This window comes from Athene noctua, chromosome 24, assembly GCF_965140245.1.
Source record: "Athene noctua chromosome 24, bAthNoc1.hap1.1, whole genome shotgun sequence".
NCBI lineage: Eukaryota > Metazoa > Chordata > Aves > Strigiformes > Strigidae > Athene > Athene noctua.
In genome coordinates, this window is record NC_134060.1 from 3,052,940 (window position 1) to 3,075,172 (window position 22,233).

The window sequence follows — 22,233 nt, forward strand, 5'->3', positions numbered from 1 at the left end:
GACTCTTCTGAGAGGTGCTCAGAGCAAGGGCAAGGAGCTGGGTCACAGACTGCCACAGGGGACATCCCAGCAGGACATGGTGGGGACATTCCTCCCCATGAGGGTGGCTCGGTGCTGAGACTGCCCAGATCTCCTGATCCAGCTCTGCCTGCAGTGTGGGGTTGGACCTTCCAACCTATATTATTATTTTTCTTAATGATTTAATTCAGTCTGGAGAAGAGGAGGCTGAGGGGAGACCTCCTGGCCCTCTGCAACTCCCTGCCAGGAGGGGGCAGAGAGGGGGGATGAGTCTCTGGAGCCAAGGCCCCAGCGCCAGGCCCCGAGGGAATGGCCTCAAGCTGCCCAGGGCAGGGTCAGGCTGGCTCTGAGGAAGGATTTCTGTGCAGAAGGGGCTGTTGGGCGTTGGAATGGGCTGCCCAGGGCAGGGGGGAGTCCCCGGGATCCCTGGAGGGGTTGAAGAGTCGGGCTGAGCCAGCGCTGAGGGATCTGGGGGAGTTGGGAACGGTCAGGGTGAGGGTCATGGTTGGGCTAGAGGAGCTTCAGGGGCTTTTCCAGCCAAGATAATTCTGTGATTTTGTGATTGAGTGAACAGGATCCCTCAGCAGGGTTTAAATGGAGCCCTGAGCTCCCCATGTGTGACCCACCACTGATTTTGCCTTGTCTCGTGTCAAAGCAGCAGCTGCAGGGAGACCTCGCTGAGCATCAGGTGCCAGTGGAGAAGCTCCAGAAAGCAGCTCGGTCCCTGCTGGAGGTTCAAGGGGAGCCGGCCCCAGACCACGGGCACATTCAGGAAACAACAGGTACAGAGCAAAGCAGCCAGCGGTGTCAGCAGGGGTGGCTGGGGAGAGTGTGAAAACAAACCAGGGAGGGTTGAAAGATGAATTGGGGAGAAGGTGGGGCGAAGGCACACAGGAGGGCTGGTGTTTGCACGTGGCCGTGATCCAGGTTGGCTGTTCATTGGGTTCCCTGTCTCCCTGCTGAGTTTGGACATGGGGATTAGTGGCCAGTGAGAGTTTGGCGGGAGCCAAAGGAAATTCTCGCCGCTCTCTGAGCACCAGGCAAGAAGCTCTTTGCCGCTGACTCTTCTCTGCGCTGAACTCTGCAGATGCCATCGTGAGCCGCTTCCAGAGCCTCTCCCAGCAGATGGCCGAGCGCTCGGACCTGCTGCAGAAATCCATCGCCCAGTCCCAGAGCGTCCAGGAGAGCCTGGAGAGCCTCCTCCAGTCGGTGGCTGAGATCGAGAAGAACCTGGAGAGAGAGCAGCCAGCCGCGCTCTCCTCCGCCTCCATCCAGGACTCGCTTGCCACGAGCGCGGTAAGGCTGGTCCCTGAGCCCCCTCGCCTCTGATCTGAACCCTGCAGGCAGTTGGAGGGGGTGTTAGCTACAGTGTTCTAAAAGCACAAAAAAGCCCTAAAAAGTGATGTGAAGAGAATCTTTACTTAATTTCATTAAGCCAGAGCACAGACCTGTTGAAAAGTCTCCTTTCTTCTTTGCTAACAAGCAGAGTGTGGATATCAGGCACAGGGGGGATAGGCAGAGCAGGTTGGGGAGAGCAGAAAGGAAAGAAAAACTGGGATAGAAAACTATTCCTGCCCGACCCTGGTTGTCTTTAAAATGTGCGCTGCTGTTCCCAAGAGCGGCCCAGCCTCTTCGTGTCAGTTCAGTTTTGCTCAAGAGCCTTCCTAAAATGGCATCCCTTCCTCTGTGTGCTTACCACAGAAGCTGAAGCAGGACATTGCCAGGCAGAAGAGCTGCCTGGAAGCCACCCGCGAGATGGTGACACGGTTCATGGAGGCGGCAGACAGCCCCACGGCCTCTGCCCTGCAGGGCAAGCTGGCGGAGGTGACGGAGCATTTCGGCAGGCTGTGCCAGCAGCAGCGGGAGAGGGAGGACGTGCTGAAGGGCCTCCTCCCCAAGGTCGAGCAGTACGAGCAGCTCTCGGAGAAGTTGCAGCAGTTTACGGAGAGCAGAGCGCGGATGTTGGCGTCTGGGAATCAGCCGGACCGGGACATCGCTCGCTTCTCCCAGCACGTCCAGGTGAGATGCAGGGGGAGAAGCCTCCGCCTGCCTCAGGGTTTGGGGAAAGGGCCTTTTTGCAGTCATTTCTTCCCAAGCAAACAGACCCAAGTTTGTTCCCAGGCTGGCAGGAGCCGCAGGCCCTGTGCTGGCTCTTTGCTTGGGGAAGGGAGCGTGGCCGGAGCGGCTGAAGCTGTTTCTGGCAGTGAGAGAGGGAAATGGCTTTTCCCTGGAGCCAGGCTGGTTTTCAGAAGGGATCTTTAGCCAAGCTCTTGGAGGCCAGTCCACATACAGCAATGTTTTACCAATTAAAGACTCCATGGGGTTAATACAACAAAAATCCCGAGTGCTGGCAGCAGGCACAGTGCGGGATGTGACAAAGCCCTCGGAGATGCCGTGGGTCGTGCTGGCTGGTCACGGCTGCGCGAGATTCCTCCCTCTGGCTTCCTACGAGTGCTCTGATCTGGGGGGTGGTTTGGCCACAGCCTCAGAAATGCTCCAAGCTGGCATAAAACCCGACACTTGTGCTGGGGGGCGGGTTGATTTGGCTTGTCCAGGGCCCCCCAACCCATTCACTGTGTGGCTTTACACCAGCACCGGGGAAGGTGGAACTTGCTCCTGCAGCTGCTTAAATTATTTGCTGAGCCAGAGCTGGAGGAGCAGGTGGGACTGGGCCGTGCCCACCAGTTTGCTACTGGTGCAGTTCATGGTGCTGCCCACAGAGGGTCTCTCCAGCTCGCCAGGACTCAGGGCTGTCTGGTTCATCCCCTCTGCCCGAGTCTGCTGGCAGGAGCACGGTCGGCATCTCCCTTTGCTCTTGGCAGGAGCTGAATTCGGAGCTGAGGCAGCACCAGGAGGATCTGGCCACCCTGGAGCACCTCGCTGCAGAGCTGGGCTCCTTCGGCTTTGCCCCTGGCACCTCCCAGCAGCAGGAGAAGCTGCAGAGCCTGAAGAAAGACTTCCTGCAGCTGCAGAAGGTGGCAAAAGAGAGGTGAGTCCCAGGGACCTGGCCACTCCCTGGGGACGTGAGTTTGGGGGTGACTTCGTGGTCAGAGCAAGACCCTGTGGAGATCTCCTTTCCACGGCAGGGCACGGGCGAACTCTTCCTGCCTCTCTCCTCCCACGCCAGGTGACGTAAGGCAGCTCACTCCAGCTGACACTTTAAAAAAAGCCTTGGCTGGGGGCGTTGTGAAAAATTCCTGGTGCTGCAGGAGCTGGCGTTGGTGCGTTTCCCGGCGTGTGGGCTGCCACAGCTCCATCCCAGAGCATCTTGCCGGAGGGGAGCGGGGTGCTGGCAGAGGATCGGGAGCCTGCCCCAGGCGTGCTCTCTGGGAGGTGACAGAGCAGAGCAGCCTGTCCCCAGAGTCCCCCTAAAGTGGGGATAAAGCGGAGCTTTAGCAGCAGCTTGAGCTCAAATCAGCCATGGCCGCTTGGCCAGGAGTAGGGTGAAAGCTCGCCTGTGTCCCCAGGGGGGGTCACACCTCGCAGGCTCATATCTCCAAACTCCCTAGGGAATCCAGGGAAGGTGATGAGGAAAAGCAGATGAATCTCATAATAATCCCCAGTAATTCAGCCCCACGCAGAGAGCTGCCTCCGGCCAGCCCCGTGCAGGCTGCTCGCAGCTGCGGCCAGCGAGTGTGAGCCGGAGGGGCCCGTGGCTCCTGTCCGGGGGCTGCCTTGTCCCTCCAGGATGGGCTGAATAGATGGGAGCTGCGGTTGGGGAGGAGGGGCAGCACGGCCGGGCCTCCCCGGGGCTGCAGCTGGCTGGGGCGAGTCGACATGAATGAGCCTTGTCTTCCCGAAAGCTTCGCATCCCTCAGGACAAAGAGCCCGGTGCAGAGCCAGCACAGGTTGGCCATGGTGGTCCCGTGGCTGTTGGCTACCGTGGTGGTGCTGGAACGGCCCCCAAAGTGCCCCTGACTGCAGCTTGAGGGGGGCAGCAGCAGTGAGGGGCAAGCTGCAGCGTGCACCCCACTTTGGCTGGCACTGCGTGCGCCGTTCCTAAGCAACATCTAATAATAATAATAAAAAGGGCTCCTGCAGACACAACTGTGCTACATTCAGGCGGGGGTAATTGCAAGGCAAAGCACGAGCTCTGACTCTCTGAAACCTTTTCACTCTCAGAGAAAAGGATGCGTCGTCCTGCCAGGAGCAACTGGATGAATTTCGGAAGCTGGTCGGGGCCGTGAGGAAGTGGCTGAGGGAGAGCGAAGGCAAAATGCCGCCTGCTGAGACCTCCCTGGGCACCCAGGAGCTGCACCAGCACAGGCAGCAGATCCAGGTGGGCAGAGGGAGCCGGAACCAAACTGGGAAAGTTGGCAATTGGTGTGAACGTGCTGGAATGTGGAATAAATCCCAGAAAGCAGATTTCTGGGAGGTGTTTTATGGTCTCAGGAATCCTGGGCTCCCCTGTACTTGCTGTGGGGCTGCAGCCCCTGGGGTGTGTGCAGCCAGTGGTCCCTGGCTTGCAGAGAAGGGAGCAGTGTGAAGGTCCCCTTGGGCCCTGCCTGGTTTCCCTTCCCTCCCCACTGCCTGCTCTGGGCGGGATTTGGGAGCGGGAGACCCCGAACACGCTCGTTTTCGCTGAGTGTTTCCCCTTGCTAGACGTGGAAGGTGGCCTGCTGTCATCTGAGCCCCCGCTCCTCTCTGGCACCGTGATGGTTTAAATCAGGATATGCCAAGGGTTTGACTCAGAGGCAGAGCAGCGTCTGCTGAGTCACCCGCAGCCCTCGCACCCCACGGCACGGCGCCGGGCTCCCGCATGCTGCCAAAACCTGCCAGAAGCTGCGGGGACTGGACTAGCACGCGGCTGGGGGGGTGCAGAGAGGAGGAGGGAGGTCCCTGAAATGACAGGAGGAAGAAGAAGGTTTCCTTCAACAGACCCACTAGTTAGGGAAGAGCTTTTCCTCCCCGACAAAAATAAATGTAAAGTCACCCACTTTCCCGGCGCAGTCTGCGCCGGTTCCCTGGGTTCTGTGTCCCCGAGTCACCGCGGGGGTGATGGGCGAGGGAAGGAGGGAGGGCTGCGGCCAGGCAAGCACGGCCTCCAGTCCCGGCCTTTGCTTCTGAGCAGGATCTGCTGGAGGAGTGGGAGGGGAAGGGGGCCCAGGTGGAGGAGATCGGCCGCAGAGGGACCCTCCTGGAGAACCTGATCGTGGAGATTACAGCCCCCGACACCCCGTCCAAGGCAGGTGAGTCGCAGCTCGCTCTCCCGACGATGCCTCTTTCCTCATCACTCTGTTTGCTCTCACCACTGCAACTTCTCTGAGCCTGCCTCAAGCAAAAAATGGGGTTATTTCCCCCTTTTAACAAACTTCAGAGGACCCGTGGTGGTCTGAGTGTCGCGGGGCTCAGCCCTGTGGTCAGGTCACCGATGCTCATTGCATTTATGCATCAGCTGAGCGCTCAGAGCCCGCCAACTTGGCTTAATTTGCTGTAGCGTAACGAGCACTAAATTACCCTGTGTTTGCCATGAGCCCAGCGTGGGGACACGTACTGCTGCTCCAATGGAGCAGGGGAGCTTCTCCAGGCTCTTGGCCCCGCAGGGAGCTCATGGAGGTGACTTCTGCTTTCTCTTGGTGATGTGCTTCAGCCTCCTGAGGGATGAGTGTTTTGATGAAACTCCAGTATTTGGGTTTCCTATCTGGATGAAATTTAAGGCTGCGATATTCAGACGTGATTTACAAGTTGCCTTTTTGGCTTCAAGTCGGTGAAGCAGTGAGATTATGTCTGGTTCGTTTGGAAACCAACTAAAAGATGTCTTCCAGCTTGTGAGAACAAGTCCCTGGGCTCTCATCACTGATGGGCATTTATGGGAATTCATAGTCTAGATAGGTTTGTTAGGCTTAATTTGAGCAGTTCAGTGGCAAACCTCCAAGAGAATTGGGGAGAGGCTTCTTGTGGGTGACCCACATGGTCACCCACGTGGGGTGACCGAAGCTGCAGCCCCTCACAGCCGTGAAAGCTTTTAAATGTGTGGTTAGAAAGAAAGAGACCCGATGATGTTTCTGATGAATCCTCCTTCAGCTGTGAGCGTAGCTGCGATATCTGCTGTCCAAGGAGAGGATGCTGGCGCATCCCGCGTGGAGCCTCTTGGCAAAGAGAGCGTGTCTGTGCACCAAGGCGGGTTTAAATAGATTCATCCCATTAGAAAAGGAGAATATGGGGGAGTTAATCTCTTTCAGAGGAGTTAATCTCTTTCAGGGGAGGCATTTAGCCATCTCACTTGATACTCTAATTCCCAAAATCATGCTCAGGGTAGCAGCTTTCCAGATGTGGAGAGATGGCCAGTGGTCACCAGTGTGACAGTCCACTCAGGAGCCACATCCAACCCTGGTCTCTGGGCGAGGTTGGGGTGGGTGCCCAGCTCCAGGCAGCTTCAGCTCTTCTGCTTTTGGTCCAGCCAGGCAGGAGGAGCTCCCACAAAACGAGGGCTGCAGGTGTGTCAGGAGGAGGAGAAATAAACAGACTCCAAATCGTTGGCGATTGCTCAGCGCCGAGCCGTGGGCTCACCAGTGCCGGGCGGGCTGGGCCCGTGGAGACGCTGCGTCTGTGCTTGGTGGCCAGTGTGGTCCGTGTCGTGGAGGGCCGTTCATCGCTTGCTGTCTGCATTCCTAACGTGTCTGTCTTGTCCCTCTGTCTGTCTCCGTCCCCTCTGCTCAGGTGCCGCGCTGCCCGCTCCGGGAGGGTCGGTAGGCAGCGTGAACGGATACCACACGTGCAAAGGTGAGCTCGCTGTCACCGCTGTGCCGGCACACGCGTGCCGAGGCCGCCTCGCCAGCTCTTTGTCCGTTTTTGTCTGTGCATTTCCATCCGTGAGAATATAAACCACCGTGTGACACCCTCAGCAGCCCGCCGCAAGGGAAACGAGCTTGCCAAATAAGCTGATGGATTCTCAGCCGTGCCGCGGGACGGGCAGGCGGTGATGGAGGATGTAGGTCAGGCTGAAGGACGGAGAGGGGCAGCTTTGGGGAGTGACAGCACCCTGACACCCCATCAGGTGGTGTTGAGCTGATAAATGGGAGATCGTTTTAAGGCCTGCAATTAAATTTATTGGTTCTAAGGGATTATAATGGCATCCAACCCTTCAGTTTGAAGAGCAATTTTAATTATTGCCCGTTATCTGCTGTTAGTTTGTCGGTTCAACGAGATAATAGGTGCATAAAAATGGCTTTATATTTTGGTGTCAGGTTATTTAACACTGTATTAGCAGTGACATTGTGAAAGGGGGGCTCAGCTTGCATCAGTCTCACGAACATGAAGGCATTTGCTTTGTTTGCAAACTGTCAACATGCATCCGCGGTGCAGCTGGAAGGGCCCCTCTGAATGAGAGGTGAGGATGATCTGCCATGGCTCTGCAAGCAGACGGATGGCAGCGTGGCCTCTTGCTCCTCATGCTTGGCTGACTCTGGCTGCCCGGGGATAGATTAGTGCCTGATAGTCCAGGTTAGGACGGGCAGCGCAGTCAGCCGTCCTCAGCTCAGGCTGTTTTTTGGAAACAGATCTGACCGAGATCCAGTGCGATGTGTCGGACGTGACCCGGCAGTACCAGGGCCTTGGCGTGGCGCTGCAGGAACGCCAGCAGCAGCTCTCGGCTATGCTGGAGAAGATGCAAGAAGTGCAGGAGGAGGCCAGCTCCATGCTGAAGTGGCTGGAGTCGAAGGAACGAACGTTGTCGGAGCTGGACGCCTCCTCCTCACCCACCAAGACGGAGACAATGAGAGCGCAGGCTGAGCACAACAAGGTAATTTCTCTTCCAGAGCAAAAAACCAGGGATTAGAGCGTCTCCTCCCAAAGGAGCTCAGAGATGTGCTTTAATGCAGCAAGACTAGAAGGATTAGCAACAAGGATCTGCCCTAGGTTAAGGAAGGGTTTTTCTCAGAAGGGATCGCGGGCAGGTCTGTGGAGCAGGAGCCCACGCGCTGTGCTCGACCTCTTTGCTTCTAGACCTGCTGCTTTCAGGCATTTGGCTCAGCAGAAAGGAGCTTAACTATAGCCCTTGTTGCTGGGTCACTCAACTTCTCCTGGAAAGCAATTCCTACCCTTCCCCTGCTCTTGGAGCCAAGTTAGCTCACAGTATTGCTAAAGAACAAAAATATTGCAAAGGACAGAAATCGTCCAACTCCAGCTTGTAGCTGCTCCTTCATTCCTACTTGGTGACTTCATTCTTTTGCCCTATATCTGAAAAAGTTCAAATTATTATTTTTCAGGCATTTCTGGCTGAATTGGAACAGAATTCAGGGAAGATCCAGAAGGTAAAGGAAGAGCTTTCTGGCTTGCTGGAGAAATATCCAGATTCTCCAGAAGCAGCGAACTGGAAGAAGATGCAGGAAGACCTGAGTAAGTGCCTGAAGCACTTAGTGAAGCTTCTGTCTTGAAACATCGCATTAGAAGCGGTTCAGGATTGCAGGGCAATTCCAAAGTCACAGCAGAGCAGAGTCACTTCTGATTAAAATTCAGTAAATAACAAACTGATCTCCAAGCTGTCTGGTGTACAAGGTGTTCCTGAGACGAGCACTGTCGTGATTAATGAAATCTCTGTGATGGATGTATATTTTAAAGACTTGCCTCCTTAAATTACTTCTTAAAAAAAAAAAAAAAAAGAAAAAAGAAAAAAAAAGCATTAGCAACATGAGTTGATTATTTTGATTAAAAGCCTCACTGCTTGATATAAAATTCTAGTCATTAGTAAGGCTATCCTAGGTAATTAAATGTTGACTAAACAAGACTGTGTATTTAAAAAGAAGCCCAGAGATTCTCTTCTTTGAAATAGCAGGAACGTGTTTACGGAGTTCTCCGTCCAGGAGATCTGAATGTGCTGTTTGAGGACTGATACACATGAGAGTATCCTCATTTATCGAGCCAGGCATGTGAGATGGCTCACCCAAGGTCAGACCAGCTCGTGGCAGTAGTGACTTAGAGCGCAGAAATCCTGCTTGCAAGGTTTTTTTTTACTATGAGCTTCAAGACTATGTAGCCATTAGAAATGGGTAACGGCTTATTAGATGGAGAGTGACTAGAGCCATGGTAGTTTTATTGAAAAGCTGAGGAGATTTCCCATCGGGGAAACCATGGGGAGGGTAAAAAAAAAACAAAAACAAAAACAAAACACCTCAATGAAGGGGTGGGCTGGCTGGGAGCACGACCAGCGCCAACGCAGCCGGTGCTTCAGATTGCAGGTGGGAAAGAGCCAGCCAGGCGACGGCCGAGCGGCAGCAGAAGCTGGAGGAGTCGGCGAACCAGCTGGCCACCTTCCAGGCTGCTGAAGCCCAGCTGCGCCCTTGGCTCATGGAGAAGGAGCTGATGATGAGCGTGCTGGGACCCCTCTCCATCGACCCGAACATGCTGAACGCACAGAAGCAGCAGGTCCAGGTGAGCTGGGAGATGTGTAGGACATCTCCATGGTGGGTTCAGAGCAAGGAGGGGGTGAGGGGGTGTCACATCCAGTACGGGGAGGTGGAAGATTGCACGCGGGGTTATTTGTCTTGCAAGTGCTCTGCCATGCAGCGAGTGTTGGGAGACCTTGTGGCTCCTCTCCCAAGTCCTCCAAACCCCGCTGAGTGCAAACTACTGTGAATAACTTGAAACGGGTGCAGCGCTCGAGCTCGCTTCCCCGCACTGGATTGACTCATCAATGAATCACTTGGCCCCTCTTGGAGAGTGAAATTGCTTTAAACAAGACCTGGGCTGACGCTCTGCAGGACTTATTAATGCTGCCCCTCTGCCTGGCAGCCTGCCCTTTCCGTACCTCCTACTTCCAAATCCTACTAAGTCTGTAACCGGCCACATCATAAAATAAAATGCCCCAGTTAACATAATTAGATTTCCTTCTCATCTAACTGGTTTATGTTACATTACACAGCAGTAGGACAAATAAGAGAGAGAGCAAAGTCCTGGAGTCGCAGACCTCTCCCAGCTTTTTTAATTGCAAGGTCACAGTAAATCGTGGTCTACCCAACCCTATTGCCATCCCACCCCTGGCCTTGTTCCTCCTGGTGCTGTGGGCTGGATAAAGCCCCTGAAGGTCTGGTTTGTTTTGACTGTGTGTATTCGGAGCTGTCAGTTTTGTGCAAACATTTTTATGTTATTTCTGTTTCAGTTTATGCTGAAGGAATTTGAAGCTCGCAGACAACAGCACGAGCAGCTCAACCAGGCAGCTCAGAGCATCTTGACTGGCCCTGGAGATGTGTCTCCATCCACTAACCAGGTGCGGGAAGAACTCCAAGGGGTTAATCAGAAATGGTCTGAGCTAATGGAACGCCTCAACTCCCGCTCCAGCCAAATTGACCAAGCCATAGTAAAGAGCACCCAGTACCAGGAGCTGCTCCAGGGCCTCTCCGAGAAGGTGAAGGCGGTTGGGCAGCGCCTGAGCAGCCAGTCTGCCATCAGCACGCAGCCCGACGCCGTGAAACAGCAGCTGGAGGAAACCAGTGAGATCCGCTCGGACCTGGAGCAGCTGGAAGAGGAGATTGCAGAGGCTCAGACCCTCTGTGATGACCTCTCCGTCCTGATCGGCGAGCAGTATCTCAAAGATGAGTTAAGGAAACGTCTGGAGACGGTGGCGCTTCCTCTCAAAGGGCTGGAAGACCTGGCAGGTGAGACAGCAGACAGGTTGCTTAAGAGATGTCGGGGTGTCAGACTCCACCCCTGCTTTTTGCCAAAGGGCTCTTCTACCACTGGGTGTCTAAGAATAGTAGGGGAAGCACCATTTATCATTTTTTAGGGTGCTTCACGGGTGTTTTAGATGGGACTAAGCAGAGGAGAGTTCACACTCCAGACATATCCGAGTCTGGAGAGTGAGCAGAGATGTTCATTCCCACTGATGTGGCTCTTCAAGAAGCCTGCCTGGCTTGCAGCAGCATGGCATGTGCTGTGCTTGGGAAAAACCAGCTGGTTCCTTCTTAATTTTGCCGCATTCTGAAGAGAAGACCCAGTGGCCACCTTCTAATCTTGGGAAGCCTCTTCTGGTTTCTGAGAGGTTGCATTTCAAGACTGGTCAGGAGAACTGAGACTACTGCGTCATCATTGCCTGTTACTACTTAAGAAATTTATGAATCAGTGAGCAAAAAAGCTACTGATGCAATGGAACACTCCTTCCTGTTAATCAAAACACAGTTGGTGCATCTGAGATGATTTTAAATAATTGCACTTTGCTTATTTGATTTCAGCTTAATTGTTGCATTCTAATCTTATTTCCGTTTCAGCCGACCGGATGAACCGACTGCAGACTGCGCTTGCAAGTTCCCAGCAGTTCCAGCATATGTTTGATGAACTCAGGACCTGGCTAGATGACAAACTGTGCCAGCAAGCTCGGAACCAACCTATTTCTGCTAAACTGGAGAGGCTACAGAGCCAAATTCAGGAACAAGAAGAGTTCCAGAAGAGCCTCAACCAACACAGTGGCTCCTACGAGATGATTGTAGCTGAGGGAGAATCTTTGCTGCTTTCTGTCCAGCCTGGGGAGGAGAAGACCACTCTGCAAAACCAATTGGTCAGCCTCAAAACGCACTGGGAAGAGCTCAGCAAGCAGGCTGCTGATAGACACTCTAAGCTCAAGGACTGTTTGCAGAAAGCTCAGAAGTACCAACGGCACACGGAGGATCTCCTGCCTTGGGTGGAGGACTGCAAGGCAAAGATGTCAGAGCTGGAAGTAACTCTGGATCCGGTGCAGCTGGAGGCGACTCTTCTGAGATCAAAGGCTTTGCTGAGTGACGTGGAGAAGCGCCGCTCCTTGCTGGAGATGCTGAACAGTGCTGCCGACATCCTGATCGACGCTTCTCAGACCGACGAGGACGACATTCGGGATGAGAAGGCCGGCATCAATCAGAAGATGGATGCTATCACAGAAGAGCTGCAAGCCAAGACTGGCTCCATTGAAGAAATGTCACAGAGGCTCAAGGAGTTTCAGGAGAGCTTCAAGAACATTGAGAAGAAGCTGGAAGGGGCGAAGCACCAGCTGGAGATCTACGATGCGCTCGGGCCACAAGCCTGCAGCAACAAGAATTTGGAGAAGCTCAGGGCACAGCAGGAGGTGCTGCAGGCCCTGGAGCCACAAGTGGATTATCTGAAAAACTTCACTCAAGGTCTAGTAGAAGATGCCCCAGATGGGTCTGACTGTTCCCAGCTCTTAAGCCAAGCTGAGGTGGCTCAGCAGGACTTCAAAGCTGTGAAGCAGAAAGTAAATGACTGCTGTACGCTCATGGAAAACAAGCTTGAGGGGATCGGCCAATTCAATAATCGGGTCAGGGAGATGTTCTCCCAGCTGGCGGATCTCGATGACGAGCTGGACAGCATGGGCCCCATCGGGAGGGACACCGACAGCCTTCAGTCCCAAGCAGAGGACGTTCGCACGTTCCTGGGCAAACTGCACAGGCTGAAGTCTGACATTGAAGCTTCTGAAAGTGAATGTAAGAAGATGCTGGAGGACGAAGGGAGCCCCGATTTATTAGGACTGAAACGTGAGTTGGAGACGCTGAATAAACAGTGCAGCAAACTGACGGAGAGAGGCAAGAACCGTCAGGAGCAGGTGGAAACGACGCTGTCTCGTGTCGAGGACTTTTACGGCCGCCTGAAGGAGCTGACCCACATGACAACCGCGGCGGAGGAGAACGAGGCGTTGCAGTGGGTGGTGGGAACAGAGGTGGAAACCATCAACCAGCAGTTGGCAGACTTCAAGGTAAGTCTTTATGCTTATAACGTTTCTTAAGTGGTATTTGGTGTTTGAAGGTCTGTCTCGTGTTGTCGCCTCTTATGTAGAACCTCTGGTCTTCAAGTTCTCGCGGCTTCATTGTTTGTTGCTGTGTGTCAGCATTTTCGGCGTAGTAAAATATCCTGGCTCTGGAGAACAGAAGATCAACTGCTGGACTTGATAGACTGCGGTGAAAAGGCGCAGAAAGATTTTGTGATTGGGAGGAAAAAACCTTTTCGCTGTTCTCCTTGTGATATGTAATGTTGGTGTGCCAGTACCCCGTGGGCCTGTAGAGGTGGTTGGCATTTCAGTTTGGGGGGAGGGAAGGATGTTTTTGAGTCCATCTGACTGTAAGTTGTCATCATCTGAGTCAGATCAGACCATCCTGCAGGTCTTTTTACCCGGCCCACCATTCCTGCTTGTTGTTCACTTCATCTGGGCCACACATGATACCCATTCTGGGGTCCTTGGGTACAAATAAAGCCATAGATAAACTGTGGGACGAGGGGTACGCACAGGGAATAAAACCAAGGCAGAGTTTTGCTGTGGGCTGTTCGTGATTCTAGCAAAGAGCTGATGGAGACGGTCATGGCTTGCATGAAATGCTGAGAGAGGGAAGAGTTGGAGTGTGATATTTTTTTATACAGTATTACGGTGCTGGGTCATGCTGTTACACTACATTAATTATATTAATACTGCTTAGAAATTCTCTTGCTGTGAAACTTCTATTACTGATGTGCTCGGTAGCTGATGATTGGGCTGATTTACATCTGGCTGCTCGTTTCCTGGTGTTAATGGGGGGGTGGGAGGGGGAAGCGTTTTTACAGCCATTTACTTTTCATCTCATGGTTAATTGATCCCGTTCCACCACTTGATAGCTCTGTGAAACCTTCACCAGGACAAGGTACTTCTGTTTCAGGCGTTGCCGATCCGAAAAAAAAAAGAGCTTGGAAGTGTTATTTATGGGGCAAACTCAAACTCACCTGATCGTGTTGCTGTTAACTCTCGTGTTGGGCAGTGTTTGGGCTTGAGCTTATATTGATGGAAGGGATTTAACTTCAGCATTAAACACCACACAATCATTTGGAACAAATATATCCAAAAAGGAGTTTCTAGTCCTGAAAACGAGTAAAACTTTCCTGTAGAGCAAGGGATTATTCCCGGCTGAGCAGCTCTCCTTAGAAACAATGACGAAACCCAGCGTTGGTGCTTGGTTGGCGGGGCTGGTGAGCGGGGCTGGCAGGCGCAGCTTAACCCATCGTAGTGCTTCCAAATGGTTTGTATCTCAGTGACCTTGAGAAGGACCCTTTTCAGGCAGCGGTGGCCTGGCCTGCTTGAGCCAAGGGTGCTTTGGGGGTGACGTGTCCTTACCAGGAGTCATTTGTTGGCCATCGAGGGCATGCGGTGTAGCTGGGGTCTTTGTTTGTGGAAAAAGAAAAGCTGCAGCAGCGATGGTCGGGTTTTACCGTGTAATGGCTGAGAGGAAAATGGGGGAGAAGCAAGAAGGGTGGATGGAGCAGGGGCAGCTATGCAGCAGCATTCCTCCCGTGCACAGTTCATCCAGACAACGAGCGTTTTTGCACAAATCGTCCACGTTGCAGAGCAGATCTTTGCAAAGCCTCACCTTACGGTTCTGTCTAAGGGCAAATGCAAGCCCAGATATTGATCTGCACGTGGAAGAGCATCGCAGCATGCGGGCAGAGACCGTCTGTACTCCGTACATGCAGGAGGGAGAGCCGGGGAGAAGTCTGGTTTGGGCACTGGGGGGAAGCAGGGAGCACCAGGGGCTTTTCTTGGTTGCACCAGGCTTTTATTTCTCAGCCCCTAAAACAATATCACAGCTGTCTCCCTTCTTGGATTGTGAACAAGCTGCATGCCCGGTGTGTCCGGGGGGACCGGAGGCAGCTCCTCAGCTGGGAATTGCTCCCCAGGGCAGTGGGGGGACGATGCAGCTGGGCGTGGGGAGGAGGATGGGGTGACTGGGGCTCTCCAGGAGCGGTCGCGGTCCGTCTGTCCAGAAGGCTCAAGTGCAGGCAGATATTATGTCTTAAGGCATTAATTTTAATGAACATCTGTGTAAATGAGATGCAAATTAGGCATGGCCTCCGGGCTGCAGGCAAGTTGCCAATGCAGCCCTGACAAAGGTGGGCACTTCTGGACTCATTGTGTCCAGATTTTAATAAAGAAGATATATTGAAAGCTCTGACGGAGGCCGTGAACAGATGACTTCTGAAGCAGCTTGCACTTGAAGCTTCCCATATATTTTTCTTTTCCTGCCTGCGAACACCCCTCAAACTCGCCCCAAAAGGTCACAACCTACAACAACCGCGTAACTTTTGGAGAACTACCACTCGTGCAATTCCCCTCTCCCCCCCAGCCCCTTTCCCAGGTCACAGAGGGACTAATCCTGGCTACGGGAGGGGTGAGCCCTCTCCCACTCTAAGTGCTCCTCCTGGCCGGGCTTCTCAGAGGCGAGAGGCTGGGAAGCAGCTGCCGGATCTTGCTCTGGGGGGGAAGCTTTGTTTGCAGGAGGTGTTTCGGTTCAGCGAGCGGGTGTGAGGGTGGGGATGGCTACACCAAGGGGCTGAGCCCACACCGGCTCCCGTGACAGTGGGAAGCCAGGATGGAGATGTGGAGTGGACCTGGCCTTCAGCAGGTGGGGGAAGACCAGGTAGGGCCTGGTTCAGAGCAGCACGTTGCTAGAGGATTGTAAGAAACCCGTCTGAAAGTGACTTTAAGGGGTCATCTTGTTCAGTCCCTGGTTTTATGGTGAGATCAAGTGCAGCTGAAAGGCATTTCTGCGGTTTGGAGTCTGTGCTTATATGGACATCCTGATGGATCGCTTCAGATACAGCTATGCTGCAAAAGAAATAGCTTGGGTTTAGCTTATGTTAAGCTGTCAGAGCAAAGGAACCTCATCTTTAACTCCTGGTCTTCAGCATGAGTTTAGCCCAAGTGCCTGTCTTTCCATTGCTGCCTCTCTGAGGAGCCCCTTTTTTTGTGTAAAAGGGTACTAAAAGTTGGAAGAATCTTTCTGTGCTGTGGCTCCACGAGCATCACACGGCTGAGTCGGGCTCTTGGGCACAAGGGACAAGTGACAGCCACCAGCTCTTCCCCTCCGCTCTCTCTGCTGTCAGCTCAGGTTTCTCAAAGCTTACGCTAATATTAAATTTTAATGACTGGAATCAAATGAGCTACAGTTGAAATGTTACTAAACATAACAGCTATGTTGATTCAGTTTAGCAAACAGCAGAATTCCCCGGGGAAGCGATTCCCCAGGTACAGGAGGGTCACACAGAGACAAAGGGGCTTTCTCCATCGTGTGCTCTCCAGCATCAGCAACCCCTGAGCTAGAAGACCCTGAATTACAACCCTTCCTCCCAAAGATTAGGAAACTAACGCTGTACTTCAGATAAAACAAGGGGCTGATCTACCTTTACATGCTCAAGAAGCAGAGATGAAGTGTGCTGGTTTGGAGTGACGGTGCCAGAAAGCCCCAGGCACGGGCTCGTCCCGTCTGGCCAAAGATCATCCACAGCCTGGGCTGCGGAGAGCTGATGGAATCAAATTCTTTGGTGTTTTTTGGGAAGACGTGTGCGCTGGGGGGTGGTTTGGCCTCCTGGCTAAGTGAGCTCAAGCCTGGGTTTTGTTTACTTTATCTTTTATACAGTGGATTTTGAACTTGGGTTTCAAAGCCTGGCTCGTACTTAGCGTTGGCAATTCTGAGCTGGGACCCTTTTTGATTCACCATGTTGTTTTTGGACAAGCTCTAACGTTGCCATATTTCACCTACAAAGCAAAGTGTAACGCTCAGCCCTGGGTCAGAGGCACTAGCAGAGATTTTTTAGGCTTGCTGCAGTGCAGAGTGATGCTTGGGACTGGAAGGGTGAAGTTGCCTCCTCAGTTGTATCATGCCAGAGTGGTTTTGCTTTGCTGGGGACACTTTCCTCTCTGTGATAAAGCCGAGAGCAGGAACGGGACAGCCTGCCCTTTCCAGTTGTGCCCAACGGCCAGAAAGGATTTCTGCAAAACTCTGGAGAACTTGACCCAAAACGAAACGCAAGGAAAAGCATCGAAGTCGATGTGACCAAACGGTCGCCGTCGCGTTCAAATCGGTGCAGGGAAGAGGCGCGGCGACCCCTCTGAGTGTGGCTGGACCTCCATCGACTCGCCGGCCCCCTCCTGATGCCGGGCAGCCCCCCCTGCGCCCCCCGTCACCGCAGCTGCCCTTCGCCCCACGTCTGCTGGCGGCGTTGGGGCACGGCGGAGGAATGCCGGCGAGCCGGGACCTGCCGCAGCTGGCACAGGCCGCGCCGCTTATCCAGCATCTTGCCTCCGAGTATTAATTAAACCCCACCCTTGCCCCAGCTGGAGAGCGGGGAGGGGGGAGCAGGAGGGGGTCTGCTGCGTCCGATCCTTGCAGGCAACGGCTTTGCCGGGGCAGGTCATGGGGAGCGGAGGGATTTTGGGCTCCTGCCTCTCCTCCTGCGGCGGGTTTTTGGGGAGGTTATTTGAAACCGGAGTTGCTCAATGCAGGGAACTCGGGCACTGCTCCTCCACACCAATAAAAGTTTTATGCTGGAGGATGGAAAGGGGGAGGGAGGATCCCTAGACAGCAATAACTGAAGCTGCACTCCCATTTTATTTTAGAGTGGGTCAGGTCATCCGGGGCCCACAGAGCCCTTGTGCCTCCAGCACCCTCTTTGTCTGCTTAAATAAAAAAAGAAATCAGGAAAGAAATCCCAGGAGGGGTGATGCAGTGAGTGAGTAAAGCCCTACGCAGCATTACTCACCCTGCCATTCAGATGCTGCTCTGTCTAACCCTGCTCCAAGTCCTCCCCGCTTCCCCCTAAATAAAAGCAGCAATTAGCCAGGGCTCGTTACAAGCCCGCGCGCGCTCCTGCGCCCTCCCTGCCGCTGCCCCCTTTGCAGCAGGAGGATGTCGGCTTTCTTCGGCGCTCTATTTATGACTCTCTTCATTCCCCCAACCTTTCAGACAGGGAGCTGACTCAACGGCGCTATCACCAATGTCGCTGTTGCTAATAACTGTTTGCCTCGTGCCCGCTGTCCCTGGGTTCCTCCTGGGTGCCACTGCCCGAGGGTGCTGCTTCTCAGGAGAGGGGGCTGCCAGCAGCACGTGGCCTTGGGGGGTACGAGGGGCATCGCATCCCCCACGTGAGCTGTTGTCGTTGCATGGGGCTTCGGTGACAGGGACAGATGTGGGATGGGGTGTCTCACGGGGGTTGTTTTGCAGGAGGACTGAAATGGGTGGTTTCCTCCCAGAAGTTTATCCCATTTATGTTGGCTGGGGACAAGCACGGTCCCTGATTGCACAAGGGGTGTTTTGTGATTTTCCTTTGTAACATGCACGTGTGATGATCTTAGGGGTCTCTTCCAACCGAAATGACTCTGTGATTTTATCCCTGGGACCGGCAGCTCTGCTCCTCCTGCCACAGAGCTGCTCTTGAGGATGGGCAGCGGAAAACCAGCGTCCTACCTCGGGATCGCGGGGCTGAACCGGAGCGCAGGAGCAAAGCTGTGTGCTGATGAGGCAGGGTGTTTGCACCAAAGCATTTACACACCGAGCCTTCATTTCTCGAGACTTGTTAGCAGGTGATGCCCAAGCACCCAGCCTGTGCCTCTGAGGGAGCTTTTTTGGTAACTGATACAGCCAGAGACCCCGTAGCCTGCGGGGGCTTCAGGGCTGACTGGGAGAAGGGAGGTGGGTTTCTGGGATGGGATGGGGCAGGGAAGGGACACACTGCCACTTGCTGTGCCCCAGCCTGGCCCAGGGTATTTTTAACCCTTCTGTGCCCCCGGAGGAATGCGTGCGGCTCCCGACAGTCGTCCAGTTGGGAGCAGCTGGGTGGGACTGGGCTGGGAGCAGGGACAGGCTGCACGACGGTGTCTTCTCGTTGAACGCTTTCCAGACCTACTTAAAGTATCTCTGGCTAGTATTTTCAGCATCAGCAACACACGCAAAAATGCCTCCTCTCTGACAGCTGTTAAGCTGCCTTAAAGGCACCATCTCCCCTCGTTGGAGAAGAGGATGATAAATGGGGGGTGATAAGCGCGGGCTGTGCCGGGTGACGGGGCTGTCACCAAACCTGGCTGAGGCGAGTGGCCCAAGCGGAGCTGCAAAGCCTTGGTGGTGTTTGGTGGACTTTTAACCTGGTAATCTGGGGGGAAGGTGTAAATAAACATGTTAGCATAAGAGGCACTTGAGCGCAAGTGGCCCCTGCAGCCTCCTTGTGCATCGGAAATAAATTTTATTGCAAAGGGAAGAGCAAACGTGCCGCCGGAGCTTGTCCTCCCCGGACAGAGCGTTGCTGGTCACTTGTTCCTCAGCGAGCTGCGGATGGGTTTGACCTTGACTTGTCAGCAGACAGGCACTGCCCTGATCCTGAGCAAGCTGAGAACAAGAGCAAATTAAGCCAAGAGCTGCTGAGACCGACCAAATCATAGCAAGGCTTTTTCTTTTTTTTTCATTGACCATAAAACAATTAGGCTGTGATCAAATGGTCCCTTTAGGAGCCAGCTTAGGTCACTGCTCCAAAGCCACCCACTTGCAGATGCTTTGGTGACCCTGCCAGGTCTCAGCTGAGGGAGGTGGCCGTAGGAATGTCCTCTCACAGGAGCACTCGTTAGCTGGTGGTGGTGACACTTTGCAGCGTTTCCAGGAGATACTAAAAATACCAGCTTTGCATAAGATCGGGAGAGCTGAGGATCCGAGGGAGGAGGAGATGGGAAGCTTTTTGTCTGTAAGGGCTGAGCAGAGGAGGGAGAGGAGCCTGGTCCCGGTGGGACGCAGCCGTGGAGCGGGGGATCCGTGGGGAACCGCGTGTGGAGCGGACACGGGATTTTCCCATCACCCACCGCATCCCAGCGCGTCACCGTTCGCTGACGGTGAAGGGAGCGACTCTGGCCGCTGGGTCTGGAGCAGACGGGGGCTTCTCTGGGGAAAGGCTCGGGCTTGGATTAGTCACCGCAGCGTTTCAAGAACAATTGCCAATTCTTCTGCCGAAGGAGTGGTTTAAAATTCTCCCATCCAGAGGATTCTCTGGATGATAACACGCTTACCTCACTTCCTAAAGAGCCTCTGGAGCAGTTTATTAATCACCCTATCCCTCGGCTCTCCCTGCTGTCCCCAATTACTCTGACACTGGCTGAGGAGCAGCTCCTGCAGTTTTCCATTTCCCCAGGGTGGGCAGTGGGGTGGCACCACCCTGCCATGGGTGCTGGGTCACTGACAGCATGAAGTGAGACGGCCAGAGAGCCCAAGATGCTTCATCCACTCTTGTGCAGCACCAGAGCAAAGCCTGGCAGCCACGGAGGGGTATTTGCAGGAAAACTGAGCACAAAAATGGGGCATTTCAGCAGGTTGCACCTCCTGTGCCCAGCCAGGCTCCCAGCTGCGAGGACCCTGGCACGTGGCTCTACGCTCGCAGCCCCAGCTCAGGTTGCTGCCGGGCTGTTTTGGGGTGCTTTGTGCACACAGACGGGGTCCTAGGGGGGCCCCAGGCTCCGCAGCGATTGAGCACTGAATGCCACGGTGTGGGGCTGTGCCTGAGCACCGCTGGAACACGTGGGCTCCAGGCTTCGTTTGGGAGAATTATTTATACCAACATCTATATGAGCTGCCTTGCAGGGCAAGCACTACAGTGCAGCTCCTGAACCCGTGGCAAAAATAAAATAAATTTTTAAATGCAGTGCTCACTGCATCTGTACATCCAAACTGCAGAACGTTTCTCCAGGAGTTTGGTTTTTAGCCTCTTTCTAAAACTTTTCCCGTGGAGATACAGACCCCTGTGGAGCCCACTGAGGTTTCCTTCTGCAACGCCGCGGAGGAGAGTCCCGAATAAACGGGCTCCACGTTGCAAATTGCTGCTTGAAAGGCTCCCTGCATCCCCAACAGCCGTAGCCTTTGAAGAGAGTCATTGAGTGGTGGCAGAGCCCGACATGAAATCAGTTTGAAGTCAGCTGTAAGCCAGGGGAGCACCCAGCCCGGCACGGTGGGATGGGATTAGCCCCGGAGCTCTTGCCGGGAAGAGGCTGGGAGCTCGGGGCTTGCCCACGCGGCACCGAATCGGCAAAGATTTGGCAAAAGGAACAAGTTTAGGAGGGCAACAGCACTGAAAGGGAGATAAAGAAATCCCTCTGACCGTCTGACAAGTGCAGCAAAAGCTTTAAAAAGCATGAATCCTCTAGTAAAAATGCTTGGACTAGATGATCTTCAAGGTCTTTTCAACCTAGATGATTCTGTGACTCTGCGATTCTGTGAAAACGCCAGCAAAACCTAAAAAGCAGTTTCTAAGGCAGATTTTGGGTGTGCGTGGTTTGGCTTTGTGCTTTTATTGCAGTGTCCGAGGGAGGCTGAAACCTGCCCCAAGTCTCTCCGTTGGGCTGGAGGCACCTGGGGTTAATCCCCTCTGTCTTGCTTGGACATGGCCACATGTCCCAGCCCAGGTCCCTCCTGCCACCACCATCTCAGTGACCCTCACCGAGTCAGATATGGGGGACATGGTGACCTAGACAGAGTCAGGGGGATACGGTCAGCAAGACCTGTAGGGATAAAGCTCGTGGTGCAAAGACAGGAGCTCTCCTGCACCCACCTTTGGCCAGGTTGGGTCAGGCCAGGCTGCCTTCCTGCCCCAGGCACCAAGGTGAGGATTAAGGAAGGTCTGAGGATGAAGAAGTCCCTTGGTTGTACCCTGGGCTCATCAGTGACGTGTCCATCAGAGATCCTGAGTTGTCTCGGGGCTCTCTTGCCCGTCACATAACACAGGTCTCTCATTTCCAGCTGCAGAGATGCATTAAAAGAAAGCTAAAAATATATTGGTTTCCAAATACTGCTTTCCCATGTAAACAGTGGTGGCAGCGGCGGGCTGGATGTAGTGCAGGCGTAAACAGGGTGACATCACCCCGTGACGGGGAAGGCACACGTCCCCGCAGGCCGGGGCCGCTGGCCATATGAGGAAAGCTTGAAACCTTCGGCTCTGGGAGGCAACCGGGGATGTCTCTACTTGGAGCAAGTCTGGGGAAATCTCTTGGGTGGGTTTTAACTGAGGGTCTTTATCTGCAGGACGTGGCCGGGGTGGCTTCGGGGCAGGGTCTGGGCTGGTGTTTGGTCCTTCCCTGCAGCGGGCTGGCTGCTGGAGCACGGGCATCCCGGCGCCGAGCGCATCATCCGCAGCCGTGAACCTCAACTTGGGTTTGGCCCAAACGTGCTGGTAATGAGGCAGGCAAGAGGAGGTTTGGTGACTGAACAAAAGCCAGATGAGGGGTCCTGGTGGTCCGTTCTGCCACCTGGCGAGCTGCGAAGCGAGCAGGTGTGCTCTCCCAAGCTCAGGCCTGTGGCTCCGGAGCTCTGTTAGCCCTTTATTTCAGTCCTGGCACTTGCTGTTGGCAGGGCTCTGCGTGCCGGAGACACCTGAAAGGACAAAATTTCAGACAGTTCCTTCACATCCTGCCCTGTCCGTCCCTCGCACCACCACCAAGCTCAAATGAAGCCCTGAAATTGGAATTCCCAG

The 22,233-nt window shown here is 54.1% G+C and overlaps 1 protein-coding gene across 3 annotated transcripts in view; it reads left to right on the forward strand.

Annotated features, from left to right (window-relative positions):
* The window catches only part of MACF1 (microtubule actin crosslinking factor 1), a 145,421-nt gene that overhangs the window by 78,915 nt on the left and 44,273 nt on the right, over positions 1 to 22,233 (forward strand). For all 3 annotated transcript variants that reach the window (XM_074926111.1, XM_074926112.1, XM_074926110.1), the window contains 12 exons: positions 677 to 800; positions 1,106 to 1,314; positions 1,720 to 2,037; positions 2,841 to 3,007; positions 4,141 to 4,297; positions 5,090 to 5,207; positions 6,679 to 6,741; positions 7,518 to 7,759; positions 8,226 to 8,355; positions 9,188 to 9,387; positions 10,115 to 10,610; positions 11,220 to 12,691. In XM_074926111.1, the coding sequence (XP_074782212.1) occupies positions 677 to 800; positions 1,106 to 1,314; positions 1,720 to 2,037; positions 2,841 to 3,007; positions 4,141 to 4,297; positions 5,090 to 5,207; positions 6,679 to 6,741; positions 7,518 to 7,759; positions 8,226 to 8,355; positions 9,188 to 9,387; positions 10,115 to 10,610; positions 11,220 to 12,691 (3,696 nt within the window). The remainder of the gene's footprint in view (positions 1 to 676; positions 801 to 1,105; positions 1,315 to 1,719; positions 2,038 to 2,840; positions 3,008 to 4,140; positions 4,298 to 5,089; positions 5,208 to 6,678; positions 6,742 to 7,517; positions 7,760 to 8,225; positions 8,356 to 9,187; positions 9,388 to 10,114; positions 10,611 to 11,219; positions 12,692 to 22,233) is intronic.